At 44.8% G+C, this 14,559-nt stretch overlaps 2 protein-coding genes across 2 annotated transcripts in view; one reads left to right on the top strand and one right to left on the bottom strand.

Annotated features, from left to right (window-relative positions):
* Positions 1-1,329: 1,329 nt before the first annotated feature.
* LRRC34 (leucine rich repeat containing 34) lies at positions 1,330-9,780 on the bottom strand. Its single transcript, XM_010143388.1, has 10 exons — positions 9,665-9,780; positions 8,640-8,761; positions 8,436-8,500; positions 7,826-7,909; positions 6,156-6,284; positions 4,323-4,418; positions 3,197-3,351; positions 2,959-3,114; positions 1,816-1,942; positions 1,330-1,533 (listed from the first exon to the last, which is right to left on the bottom strand). The coding sequence occupies exons 1-10, from the start codon at positions 9,778-9,780 to the stop codon at positions 1,330-1,332; spliced, it is 1,254 nt and encodes a 417-aa protein (XP_010141690.1).
* Positions 9,781-11,277: 1,497 nt separating this feature from the next.
* LRRIQ4 (leucine-rich repeats and IQ motif containing 4) overlaps positions 11,278-14,559 on the top strand; it is a 4,863-nt gene continuing 1,581 nt past the window's right edge. Inside the window, exons 1-3 of the mRNA XM_010143389.1 lie at positions 11,278-12,375; positions 13,292-13,465; positions 13,786-13,924. Coding sequence (XP_010141691.1) covers positions 11,278-12,375; positions 13,292-13,465; positions 13,786-13,924 — 1,411 coding nt within the window. The remainder of the gene's footprint in view (positions 12,376-13,291; positions 13,466-13,785; positions 13,925-14,559) is intronic.

Below are 14,559 nucleotides of genomic sequence, written 5' to 3'. Positions count from 1 at the left end.
TGATGAAAGTGGCTGTAGGTAATGCCGGTTACCAAGCCTCTGCTGCTGACTTCTGTTTAGGAGGATAGATCAGGTCACTTCCACAGGTACGAGCAGAGTGAGTGGAACAAGGAAACAAGCTGAGTGATTCCTGAGCTTCTACAAAGTCTGTATCCAAACCATTAAAGAGTGTTTAACTACCATTACGTGCATATGTTGTCTTATTCCTGTGCAGGAATGATAAAAATATTTTTTAAACAGTTTTCAAGGGACAGGAAGAAATAACAACACCGGGTTTGGTGGTGGTTTTCGTTTTTAGTACAAGAAAAAAGTACACGCTGCAAGTTCATCAAAATACCATTTCTCTCCTACAAAACTAAGGTCACTAGCTTTAAAGTTCCAGCATTACAGTGGTTTAATGCTCAATTTCATTTAACTCAGTTTAAAAAAAAGTCATTCTTGGAAGAAGATCAAAAGCACGTAATTTCTAAGTAAAGGAGAGCGCATATAGAGCACTGTAGCCACAAATGCATTTACCCAAACCCCTCGGCTTCAGTAGGAGCCTTGTTCTACAGCATGTCTGCTTTGCTGTCCAGCAAAGCTGCTGCCCAGCGGCACTCTCAGGCTAAGTTCTGTCAGTTTGAGCTGCCTGGCTGTGCTCCAGTACCTGCAGGCTCTCACTGCTGCACAGAAACCTGCCTTGTAGGGACCACAGCCCAGAAGGGCAGTGGCAGCTCTTCCTCTGCAGCAGCCCCATGGGACACCCTGTGGTTGTGATCCCTCCACCCACAGGCTCTGTGGCTGCTCTGACCCAGCCCCTGCCTCTTCTGTAAACAAGAAGTACTTGATAAAAACCCTGAGCCGAGGTGGTCTCCTAGATAGATAGAGTAGTTCAGCTGCCAGAAGTTCATTCAGTTCAGGTGTCTGCACTGCCGCAGCCCCAACTCTTCGTGTGTCTGTGGTCGGTGGCTGGTTTACTCCTCGTTACTGCCAAGAATAATTAGAGTCACCCTTGGTGCTCTATGCCCTGGTGAAAAAGTTTTCCTCTGACCATGTCACTTCACCTACGAAATTTATCACCTAGAAATCCTGCAACTACAGCTAAACATGGTAAGGTGCTGCAGCAAAACTAATGCATTTCTATCTTAATAGACTCTTAATAGACTGGGCATTATTTAGCAACAAAACCTAAGGTCATTGGTTCAATATTTTATCTCTAATGCCATTTCATTAGACCTGAATGACCCTGAAAAACAACATGCACCAAGTCTGATACTGATAGAATCTATTTTACTAGAAACCAGGCAGGGAAAGCTCAAGCAGCTGGAGTGCATCAAGCTGCTGCCTCACTCACAGGTACTCTGAAACCGCTGCAATCGCCAGACTGGCGTTAGCAGCTTTGTCTGTCACCACCCCACAGCTCAGTGTCCAGTAGTAATGCTTCTGAAGGCCATGGGAGAGCTCTGCAAGGTGAGCCTGCCCATCCACTTCATACGGTTCCACATCTGTGCAATTGGGTTTCAGGCGGCCCGTCTGAATCAGCTCTGAAAATGCCTGAAATGAATAAACCCAAGATCTGACATATAAGATTCCACTTTCACTGCAGCAAAGGCTCTAAAAGACAGCACACAATAGGAGAGTACTTGATCATTTCAGTGTGCTTATGCCCAGCAAGTCTTATCACAGCGCCACCATAATACAATTATTTTTAAAAAACCCACAGTAAACCAGGTCTCCTGTTCACTAATCGCAGTTGTCTTCCCAATGACTGTGAAACAAATTAGACCAAACGACCAACGCCAGCCCTCTTAGAAGAGTTCAGAAGCAAACACTTACCATACAGGTGGCTTCATCAAATTTGTTCCCCCAGATGTAAATACAGGAAAGTTCCGTGTTTGTTTTCATTGCATCTGAAAGAGCCACAAGTCCTTTGCCACTTATATTGTTGCTCACTACCGACAACCTAAGAAACAGCGAAGCTAGTTATGTAAATGTGTCAAGCCAGGGAATTCCCATCTCTTAGTTAAAACGAAGAGTTTATAATTTATTATACGCATGTTGAAATTTTCTATTTGTTATTAATAACAGTTATTTATTTGTATCGAGGCCAGTTCTACGATAAAATCCATTTCAAGTTGCTGAAGGCCATTTGGCCTATGGGCTTGCACTGCTTCTCCAGGCACTTCCACGACCAGTGCAGCCAGGTCATTCACTCATTCTTCAGTGTCAGTGACTTACTGCATGGTGGCCAGGTCTCATCTCTAGTCCGCTTTGAAGCCCAAGCCTTGGCGTTTATCCAGGCTAAGCTTTGATCTTTGAGGAGTGGCAGTTATTTTTATATTGGTGAACCTGGAAGGCTTTCAGAGGCACCCAGCAGCCGCCACCTCCTCAGTCTGCTACTTAAAACTAATGGCTTCAGGTAACACCTTTGATCAGCTTTTACATCCTGCCGGCACACGGTTTAATGTGGGCTACAAAACACACCCTGATGGAGCGATTGCAGCTCCTCCAGGTTCACCTGGAAGATAACTTAAACAGAGGATTTTCTGGAGAATCCACAAACATAGTGTCTCATCCCTGCACAGAATCCAATCATCTGAAAATTCTGAAGACGTACAGCTCTTGTTTTCATTTGTGTGGCGCAGGGATCTACGCTTTAGAGCTGCAGGAAGAACTAACAAGTTCTAATTGCCTTTTCCCCGATGCACAGGAGTGGATACTAGATGAAAAAAAGGAAGAGCAAGGCAAAGGAGATGAAATGAGTTGAGTGTGCCTGCAAGCATTAGGCAAAGGAACCCCACCCAAGCTGCCACTCATGGTTCTCTCCCTGAGAAGGAAAAATGGACCAATAAGTTCAGAACTTCCTGACTTTTCTGTCTTAATAAACACCAAAGCATCCAGCTTTGATGTCAGTTCAGCAGTTTCTTATACTCGGAGTCGTTGCACCCACAGCTTTGGGGAGGCTGCGTAAATACTAACACTTGCAGAGTCCTGTTGTGCAGCGCCAAGGCCTCGCTCAGGTAGATGGCTCCAGCATCCTCTAGTCGGTTTGTGTGAAGATCCAGGATTTCCAGGGTTTGGTTTCGTTTTAGGACTTCTCCCAAAAATTTAACACCGTCAGAGGTTATTTTATTACTGAAAGAGAGATGCACACTTGTTTCTAAAAAGGTGCTAAGAAAGGGTGCTGGTCAGGGCCACGTCACTTACTAACTCTTACCAGCTAAGATCGAGGTATCTCAGGCTGGAGTTTTCATACAATGCCTCACACAGTCGCTCTACACCAAAGTTTTTCATTTCATGCTTGCACAAGTGTAGTTCCACAAGAGAATTGTTGTTTTTCAGCATCAGAGCTACATGAACTGTGGTCTCTTCCTAAAAACATACACTCAGTTTTATTAAGCTGTGCTTTATGACTAGATTTGGTCTTGTTTCTTGTTAAAAGGGAGAGGCTTAACTAGCAACAAGATTTGTCATCAGTAATGCTGTAGTTTGTATATTACAGCTTTGTATTAAAAATAGCCAGGAAACATTATATTATGATAATGCTGAAAAAAGAATAATTAAAAATACCAGACAGATATTTGCATGTTTACAGAACTGTACACATCCCTGCAAATAACAGGAGCTTCAGCAGGGCCAGCCACACACAGAAGCTGCAAGGGGAAGCCCCACAGCTCTGTGTGCCTGCACACATCCAGCGTCCAGGACCCTGCAGATCCTCTTCTCCGTGTTCAGAGGGTTTGTGGCTTTGTTTTGGCTAACAAACACATCACAGGTTTTACGTCGATGAGATTCATTCACTTGTTAAATTCATGCTCCAAGTACACAGCAAAACAAGCCACCCCTACCATGCAGTGAACATGGCACGTTGTTGAAGCGTGCCTTTCTTCTTCAGGCTGCCAGTGCTGCTGACTGCCCACGCACCGCACTGCTCAGATAAACAGCAGCCTTTTGTTCTTCCCCTGTTTCCTGCTAAACAGTGTTTCTCCCTCGGTTTGCCGAACAACACATGAACCCCTCTGTGCTGCTACAGCAGAAGGAATACTTGGTTCACCAACACCAAGCTGTCTCCATTAACCCATTATTTAACAAATGAATATGTACCAAGAAACAATTTTTTTTAATTAACCTTCTACTTAAACAAGGGCAGCTTGTGACCATGCAAAACCTGGCACAGAAAGAGAAAAAGAATATTTCTGCAACCGTTTACTTTGCTTCACAAGGAAACCAGGAGAGCCATGTTCAGCTGCTCGTAATTACATCCGTGCTGCCTTAACTAACGCTTCGCTCTTTGACTGAGCTGACACCGCTCTCTGCTTGCACTGACACACGCACTTACCTACCTCTTGGCTGTACAGGAAAGGACGATTCAGGTTTACTGCTTTGACTGATTTGTTCTGAGTCAGGGCTGTTGCTATCTCTATTAGACACTGTGTACCCTGGAAATGAAAATAAACTCTTTAGAGAAACTTGTCCAACATATAGATCAAGCTGCCAAATCACCATGACCCCTTAGAGTGGATGGTCAGAAGCTCAAAACCATCAAACGGGTTCAGACTGGAAATACTATAATTTCTGCCTCCATGTACTCTGGAGAGATGCAAGTGCAGGAGCCAGGTGCTTACAGACAGTGTGTATTTTGTGGTAATACCGATGCCAGCTCCCTGGGGGATAATAGTGCAGAATTAGACTCAGAGGTACAAATGAGAAGGAAATTTGGCAACTCAGAAAATAAAAAGCAAGAATAACACATCTCAAAGATACTTGTCCATTTAATTGACCCTGCATTTTGGTTTTCCTGTTTTCTAAATTAAATTCAGCTTGTGTGTGTTCCCTAAGGTCCTTGGCAAAAGACTTAGGTAACATTTATCCACTAGGTAAATTTACACTAAATGTGAATTAATGTGGTGCAGAGCAGTGAGGCTCCAGGATACAGCCCAGTTCAGATTTTTTATTCCCTTCTCATTTGCTCACTGATTTGTACTTACATTAATTTCCAATTAGGCTGGTCTAAACCCAAAGCTATTTCATTTTAAATCAGTTTTCTACCAACTCCTTACTACACATAAACATATTAAGCTTTCAAATAAATCCTACACTGGCTGCACTTACCTTGTTCACGGTTTTATAACACCTTTCACAATTTTGGAGAAGCACCCCCCCTTCTAGCAAATTCTGTAACTCCAGGAAACAAATAGAATACAATTTTCATCTGACCCCAGCTCTCTCCTTGCCTCCAGGTGACAGTTACAGCTCTTAGGGACAGTCAAACTTACTCCTTCTGCACAACCCACACTTCATTACCTCCTGAATAGACAAACTCCCTTACAAGAAGGCTGAGAGTGGTCCATCTTCGTTTCACTTCTAGCTTGGCGAAAACCATCTCCTGGAGGGCCAGATCCAGGACCAGATTCTCCCAGGTGGGAAAAAGAACCACTTCCACCTTCCAGGCCCTCTGATGTGATCACACAAGGATACACCTTCAGTCAGGTGCTGGGACTGCGCACCAGGTGGAGGTTCACAGCTCCAGTCACTACCTCCTGTTGTACCTCACAGGTTTTTAAAAGCCATCCCCAGGCTTTTATTGGCCAGAGTGGGAAATGCCCTGCTTAGTGCATTGACCCATTCCCACCCTCCCGATTTTCCCTGTGCACGGTGTGAGAAGTCTCAGCGCTCAGCTCAGGAAGTGGCAAGTTATCCAAGATCAAACCGGGTGTCTTTCTACTCAGTTCAGCACTCTTGTGCCTGTGTCCTTTACAGATCAAACTCTGATAGGAGCCACGGAGTTATGGGACTGGGTGACTTTGAGGCCTTACAGCACTGCACGCTCTAGAAGGAAAAGAGCCTCCAGGGAATAGGAAGTCCCTTCTTCAATATGAATTACATAGGACTTAGACACCATAACGAAAATGAACAGCAGAAACAACCCTTGCAAAACGTGGAAGCCAAGCACCTGAATCCCCAGGGACATAGTGGTTCTGACCTACCATTAGTGAGGACTTCACTGGTGGTTTGTCTGACACGCTTTTCCAAGTCCTCATTGCAATATCATATCACGTGTTACCTCCAGCTATCACAAAAGGTAAAATCAATGACAACAGACTGAGGCATGGTGGAACCTTTGTAGTACCCTTGAAAGATTTATGTCATTGCTGATAATTTTATTGGTTACTCACCATATCACAGTCTCCAAGATCCAACTTCTCTAAGGCTGAATTAATTTGTAGCATCAAAGCAAAGAACATCCCACCTTTGTTTCCTATTTTGTTTCCAGTCATCCTCAAATGCACAAGGGCTTCATTACTCTAGACAAAATAAGAATTTTTAAAAAAAATCAATTCCTTTTAAATGGCCTGAAAAACAACACCGTCCTTTTCCTGTGAATCCTGCTGGTTGTCACACAGAGACAAAACATCCCTCCAGAAGAATCGTGTCTCAGCGATAACACTGACTAAGCATCTGGCTCCAGCTCCCCTCAGTGGAATCAAACGTGTGAGAGTGGGGAAGCAAAACTTGAGTATTTGAAAACTTTTGTTTCTTCCAAGCTCACAAATTTCACATTCAGGAAAATAAACCCAGCAGATATTTCTGCCTAAATTGGCAGCTGGAATGCAAATGATATTAAAAATGATTTAAATCTAGTAAGTGTTTTAAACAAGAATATAATTTGCTTTATTTTTCAGTCTCTTAAAACACATGGCCAGTCAAAGCTCAGTGAAGCTGGTTGCCTTCCGTAGGATGACCTGGCACAGAGCCAAACCAGTGTGTAAGTCTTTGCTGGACTGGAGACTTCACTGGCTATCATATAAAGCTCTGATCACGGGACAGAAAGTCAGCATCTTGCCCCTCACCCTCCCCAGAATTTCAGCGCACATGAAATAGTTATTCAGCTGTTAAAGCCTTAAATGCAACACAGAGTAGTTCTGGGTTTTTAAATCTTCAGTACCACCGTAATCACTTATTACCACAGATGACTGATTAAGTGATCACGAAGCAAGTAATTCTGTGAGCAGAAGAACAAATGCAGCCTGGTTTCATACAGCTTTTACTTCTTCCACGTGTCCCCAGTACCCTTCCCCAGCTGTGGTACCTCTCTACAGCAACTCCTTCCCCCTCTCTCCCTCAACACCACACCCCCCTTCGCTCCTGGATGCCCTGTGCCTGGACCACCGGAGCGCAGAAAGCCAAGGGGCTGGTGGTCACATCCTGCCACCTACCCACTCAGCAAACTTTGCCACAGTGCTGTGCAAATAGCTTTGGGGGTTGCCCGCAAGCCCGGTGTCATATGATCTACTGTACAGTTGCAGCGTTTTGGAGGCCTGTCAAATTTAGCTGAAATCAGATCAGAGTTCAAAGGCTGTGAAGGAGGAAGAAAGAGCTCACGTGAGTCTCGTTTCACAAACATGACTCTTACACACAACCCTGATTTCCTTGGAAAACCACATTAAATATAACAAACATGTCTTTATGCTGCTGCTGTAAGGCAAAGTTTTGAAAACATGTCTCAGACATCTGGAATCAAGACAAATATTGACATCAAGGTGCAGGCAAATTTAATACCATTAAAAAAAAAGGAAAAAGCCCCTGATGGCATTGTGCAGCTGTGAAAGTTGTGATAATTGAGTGTTAATGGCAGCACAGTGCGACTTTCTCTAGTGGGAAATGTGATTTCTGAGGTCTGCCTTGGGAAAACAAGCAATGCTGTGATAGAGCACAACGCTGAACAGGCTGAAGACAGAGAGCCCTTTCAGCCAGCTCTGCTGTTGGCAGGACAGCTAGTACTGCCCATCAAAGCAAAAATGTCAGAGCAGCTGCCATTGTCTAAATCTCCCAGACAACTACTCACATGGAGTGCTCTCGCTATCAGCTCTGCTCCACTTGTGCCAATGTCATTAAACATCAGGTTAAGGTACCGCAGAGAGGAGTTTTCCTTGGGAACAAACAAAGCAGAAAGTGATGAGTCTTTTTTCAGGCATTTGGTGAACTTCATAGCAACCCCTCAGCTTCATGAACACAGGCACCCAGCGGCAACTCACCATTTCCATCTGCATTCCAGCCCTTACCACAACATAGAGGCAGCCTTAAAGTTTCATACGTGTAGGTCTACAAAAGTGCTAACAGAGATGGGGAAGGATCTAAAACAAAGGCCCTGGCACACTGGACATTACCCTTAGCTCCCTTGTGGAACTGAATTATAACCCTAAAAGCTTACACAGGTTATTCCACTGTTCTTTCTTCAGGACACCCTCACCAAAGGTCCAACGGTTTTCTACCAGAAAAACCTCCCCAGAGAATACAATCGGAGATTTGAGCAGGACGGGTTTGCATGTGAAAGTCAAAGTTAGGGGAATCTTGCCAAACCAATCAATCCATTCTTGTCTCCAATACAGCACATATAAATATTATCACAGCCAAATAAATTACAAGTTGCTGAAAGATAAACATTGCTTTGGTACCTGGAGGAGAGTTGCCACGTGCTTCGCTCCAGCATCAGTCAATAGATTATACCTCAGATCCAAACCTGAAAAAGATGAAGAATGTGACAAATGTGTATCTACAATTAATTGATCTCTAAACAAGATGAACTAAGGCTGAAATCAAGACTGCTTATGTTTTCTCATATTAGTTCAGCAATGACAAACGTATGTGAAAAAACTTACCTGTGATAAACGCAGCATTGCCTAAGACAGAGGCAAGGACCTGAAGATCGTCATCGGTAACTCTCTGCACAGGCACTAGACGATTATTTCCAGCTATTTTTAATGTGATGCCTTTTGTCTGCCTGTTGTAACATAAAAGTGTGAGCACACGCGGAAAAGTAAAATGGCACAGGGAAATGAAGCCTCTCAGATCAGTGGTGTGTCCATGCTTGCCCTCACTGCTGCGTTCACACACAGTTAAGTGTTGCCACTACCTTTGGTAACATCACAACAGGCGACATGACTCAAGCTGTACCTCAGCACTGAGCTTCTTGATATTCTTGCAGAGCTGCAAGAGCACACTTAGCACACAGGCACAGAAAGAAGGAAAAAGCAAGATCAGGGGAAGGCAGATAGAAATAAAGGCTATCCTGGAGGTTACCTCATCGTCCCCTTTTGACTTGTTGCCTTTCCTTTATTTACCCTATCCTGCCCTCAGAATCAAAACTTAACACAAACCCTTTACCTACACTGTATTTTCTCAGGTTTTCCCTCCAAAGAGCAATTAACTTTGACCACAGGAACATCCACAAGAGGAAGCCCAACCTAACCATGTAACGAGAGAGAGTGTGAGCGGTTAATACCTTGGCAGGATTCAGAGACAGTTCGGGGAAGCGTTACCAGCTGGAAGCTAACTGGAGGCAGCTGAGGCTTTTTAACCAGGAGCCCAGACAAAAGGCAGGGAGTTAGGATGATTAGACACTAGGTTTGGCTTCTCCAAGGGACACAAAGGCACCATCCTGTACATTTTTCACTTTTTTTTGATTTCCCTGCTTGTAAAGCTGTCCAGAAGAGATATATTGCTGCAGAATTCTGCCAAGATTATGTCAACAAGAGTCAAAACAGAACTTCAGCAGTAAATGCTAAATACGATTTGTCTTGAAGCCTGAAAGGGCACGAGATTTCTCATCGTGTAATCCCTTGTCCTGCTATCTTGTTTAAGGCTTACAGAAGCATCTGAAACACACTGTTTGTTATTTCCTTACATTTTATCATTTTTATCAGCTTCTTGAAGCACATGAGCAATGAAGGGGTTTTCAGGACGGCCCAGGTTTTGACAGGCCTGCACGTAGCCCTGGTGGAGATCTGGGCGATCTGACATGACCTGCTGGAAAACAAACCGAAGCGTTACTGCATTGTTACAGCAGCCTAGCAACAGCGCCATGGACCCAAGCGCTGCTGTGCCAGGCTCTGCCTAACAGTAAAAATGGGCTGGGTCTGAAAAGGGTTACCGCTCTCAGTATGTAACACCAGAACAACAGATACGGACAGACAGGAAGAGCCTGAGGTAAAAATGGGGGTTTGTGGATGCGTTTCTAATTGCCGTTGTGTAGGATCTGAGCTAACAGAGCTAATATTCGTTCATTTTCCCTGTAACCTCCGCAGGCCTACCTGAGCGATCCACACCTGCACCCTCTCTCCACGGCGCCTGGCCCACAGGTGAGCTCTGTCCCACGGCTGAGCTGGGCTGTTCCAAGGTTAATAATATTTGGGTGGAGCCTGTCTCTGAGGAGAGCATCCAGGGCTGTGGCAGGAGGCCCCACCACCACGGGCCCTCCCCACGGTGGAGGTTTGGCCACCTCTGTGGTGCCCAGCCTTCACGGGGAGTGGAGTTTCGTCGGCTCACTCCACAGTGCTTACTTAGCGGTCTGCCCGCGGTCTCCAAGAAGCCTTTGTAAAAATTTCCGTGGTTACACGGATTAGCAGTTACTTCAAAGGTGCCTGTCCTGGTCCTTTCACCAAATAAATCCTCCTACTGACTCACTACCGCCCTTGTACACAGGAGAGAGTGGGCTGGGATCGCACGTTCTCCTGTCCACAGTTTGTGGGGCTTGCTCCTAAGTACTGAAATCGGAGCCAATAAAAATAAAATACCTCTGAGCCAGTCTGGGAGGCCCAGCAAGGGTCTCTCCACATGGTGGTCGCTCAGTTCTTCCTCCTGGTCTTGGTTACACCTGGAAACAGTGCATCTCTAGAAAGGTGATGTTCTCCCAGTGCAGTTATGGCAGCAGAGAAAAAGGCATCAGGTGGGAGGTGACTGACCTCCACTTCCTCTCTTACCATTCCTTAAATCCCAGCTGAAATGTTTCTCGGGTCCATCAGAGGTTGGTCAGGTAGTCGCCCGTTCCCACCTCCTGCTCTTTCACTGTCAGCAATAGTGCAGTTTTGGGGGTTATCAGATCTCAGATTCACCGGCACCTCTGTGGCTCAGAAACCACTAAGTGTAACAGAAGAAGGTGCCACCTTTTCACAGTAAGACCCTTCCAGTTTCAGGTCAGCACAGCTGAAGACAGATCTGTCACTGTATGTAAACATAGGCCCTCAAGACTCAAGGAAGTTGCTTCATCCAGCTCCCCTCACTTCACGAGGTCACCTTCTGAATTTGGCTGTGGGGCACGTTGGGATGCACTGGATTTGAACCTATGGTCCCGCTGCGCGTGCTGCAGGTTTTGATCTCAACAAACACAAGAAACTTTTTGTGGGGATACAGCTGAGACTAGAACCTGTCCCAGTATTTATTTAGCGTAGGAAGGTCTTTGAGTACTCTTGATTTTTAATTTTTTTTTCTCTCTTCTGAAATGAAATATAAGGAGCGGAGATGGCTGAGTCTCGGCAGAGGAAGGAGGCCAGCGCAGGGGGCACTCACTGCCCTGAAGCCAAATCTGTTTGTTTTGAGGATGACCATGCACAAGAAATACCAATGAATGAAGTGCCAGAGAATGAAGCTCTTTCTCCCACATGCGTCACAGACAGGGTATTTTTTGCTGATTTAGCCAATAAGCAACTGCAAACCATCTCACCAGAGGTCTTGAGTCTAGAATATCTGGAAGAGCTGCATGTGGAAAAGAACCAGATTCTAAGCATCCCCAGGGGCATCAATCGACTGAGGCACTTGAAGGTCCTCTACTTGGATCAGAATCACATACACGACATACGTGAAGAACTGGGGGAGATGAAATGTCTTCAGAGCTTAGACTTAAGTAACAATCCTCTCTCTTGTAGTTCGCTGCCAGTTATCAGCAAGTTGCAGTCCCTTCGTCAGCTCAGGCTCTACAAAACTAACTTGCACGAACTCCCAGTGCAGATCTGTGAAAACCTCCATCACGTGGAACTGCTTGGCCTTTCTGACAATAACCTCAAGTGTTTGCCTAAAGAAATAGTGAATCTGACAAAACTCAAGGAAATTTACCTCCAGAAAAACTGGTTTGACAGTTTTCCCAAGGAGCTTTGTCAAATGGCTGATTTGGAAATAATAGATCTGGAACAAAATCTCCTCAGTCTCATCCCAGAAGAGGTGGGCTTTTTGACAAACTTAGTTAAGCTCTTTTTAGCTTTTAATAACTTATCCTCCATTCCTCCTACACTGCAACACTGCCAGAAGCTGGCTGTGCTGGATCTGTCTCATAATCTCCTGCATGAGCTTCCCACAGGTTTGAAGAACCTCACTGAAATGAGAGAACTCAGACTGTCTGCGAACAGCCTGCAGAAGTTCCCACACCAGCTCTGCTGCTGGCCATCCCTTTCCCGCGTTTATCTGCGGAACACCAGGCTGCACACAGTGCCTGGGTCCTTCACCAGATTAACCAGTGTCAGGATACTAGAGCTGAGCGAAAATTGCTTTGATGAGATTCCTAAAGGGATATGCACTATGAAAAATCTGGAGGTATTGGCCCTGGAAGACAATCGGATACAGGAGGTATTTGTTCCTTTGCTTTCATTTTTATTTTATTGACACCTCTCTCTTGCAAAATCTAAGATCTCCATTAGCACTGAGTGCTAATGTTCCCTCCTGCAGTGAGAGGGCACATCCCACCCAGTACATCCCTGAGTCTGGGTTACTCCTTATCACTGACATTGGAGTATTCAGACAGGGAGAGAATAGCAAGAATGTGGAAACACTGACCTTTGTGTCGAATCATAAAGAGGAAACACTGACTAGAGGGATTGCTTCAGTCTTTTTGCATCTGTTTTTCTGGGTACACTGGAAAATAAGAGCTGCATTTGTATAGAACCAGCACGTCTCAAACTGAAACAGAGCAGAGGGTAATTTAAAAATGGGTGTGATATTGTTAACGCCTTTAACACTATTAACATTCGCTGTCTGTCTGAGCATGAACAATTGTGTACCCCAAAGCTGTGTTATTACAAATGAAGCAGTATTCATGGGCATGCTCATTTTGGGGCTCAGAATAAACCTTCCTTTTAATATAATGCAACGCTCCTTCTCCACAGAGATTTTCACTCATGCAATTTTCCTCTTGAAGGTTACATTTACAGAAATAGCAGTTTATGCAAAAGAATCACTTTTAAATTACTCTCCCCTGCACTGTGCATACAAAGGAAATGAAGAAGCAGACGAATGTTTCTGCTAAGAAATAAAATTAACCCCAGAAGAAATCTTTCCAGCAGAGGAAACAAGGTGGAATTTTTTTTGCCAAAATTTCCACCATACTGTGAGGTATAATGTTACATTAATGAGCACGATATTCTGTGTTCATCCATCAACAGTAATGCAGCTTCACAGCATTTTCTTGGAGATTTTCCCCTGAATACAAACCCCCAAAGATTGCTGTTTAATTGACATAATGTATCTTTCTAATGACTGTGTCTAGGTACCTGTGGAGGTGAAAGAACTGACAAATCTGAAATGCCTTCGCCTGTCAGGAAACCAATTCAGTATCTTTCCAAAGGAAATCTTTCTCCTGGAGTCATTAGAGGTATTACACCTGGGACAAAATAAAGGGATTAAATTCACAAGCCTGCCAGAAGACATCAGCAAATTGCAGGTAGGAGCAATAGAAGGGAGAAGATCTTGGTCTGCTGCAGCGCGGCACTTCCGTGGACTTCACCTGCTCCCAAATGCAGGACTGAAGGTTCTTCTAATCTCTTTAGGTACGTGGTGCAGCATCAGGCCAGGGCTGTCAGGAAGAATAGTGAAACTCGGTGGTTGAAACTCACCTTGTCTCTGTGCTTACTAGTCATCCCAACAATATCTCCATTTATAAACCTTCCTTCTGCTCTTACTGATGTTCTCTGCACATTGATGATGCACCAAGCTAAGGGAAAATCCTTTCATTATTGATACTTATGCACAAATATTTTCCAGAACCTGAAAGAACTGCATATGGAGAATAATGGTCTGGAGTCCCTGCCCACAGCCATCACGTCATTGACCCACTTGAAAATACTTGACTGTCGCAACAATCTCTTGAAACAGCTCCCAGATGCTGTATGCCAAATACAAGGTGAAAAATAGTCTTTGTGTTTGTGGCCTTAAGTACCAGTAAGAATTTTGGAAGGAGGGAGAGAAGGAAGGAATTCAGTGCATCATTCAGGGCTCATCTTGTAATTGTAGGGGAGCCAAAAAGGGTCAAAGTTAGGAACTGGGAGGGTGGGGGAAGCTCTGTACCTGAGCCAAGTAGATAGGAGGTCCTCACCCATGACTTAACTTCAGGGTCTGGGGAAAAAGATGTTCCCCAGAGCTCAGCTTGAAGCAGACCCTCTGATGTGAGAGGACGCACTGGGTCAGCACTCCAGGGTGGTGGTGTGGAACCGCCTCTCTGGAGGAGCTCCTCAGCTTGGTCTTTCCATCTTCCTCAGTTCTCCACTGCACCTCCGAGGGGCTGAGTTCACCAGCACTGTTGGTGTGACAATTGAGAGGATTTTTGAAAGCCGAATTTAGCCACCTGGCTGCCAGGTGAATAGTTAGCACCTAGTGAAGCAAATGCTTTGCTAGAAGAGCCTGAGTCCCGTCCTTCTATATTTGGGAGCAGACACTTTGAATTTTAAATGCTCTGGTGAGATGTTCAATACATGCTTCATTACGTGCCCAGACTGAATTGTTTGTGCCTCATCCACGTGCTGTTTATGGGGAGCAGGC

Source organism: Buceros rhinoceros, unplaced genomic scaffold, assembly GCF_000710305.1.
Source record: "Buceros rhinoceros silvestris isolate BGI_N320 unplaced genomic scaffold, ASM71030v1 scaffold24519, whole genome shotgun sequence".
NCBI classification, from domain to species: Eukaryota; Metazoa; Chordata; class Aves; order Bucerotiformes; family Bucerotidae; genus Buceros; species Buceros rhinoceros.
The sequence above is the reverse complement of the archived record's forward strand: the minus strand, read 5'-3'. Positions and strand labels throughout refer to the sequence as shown.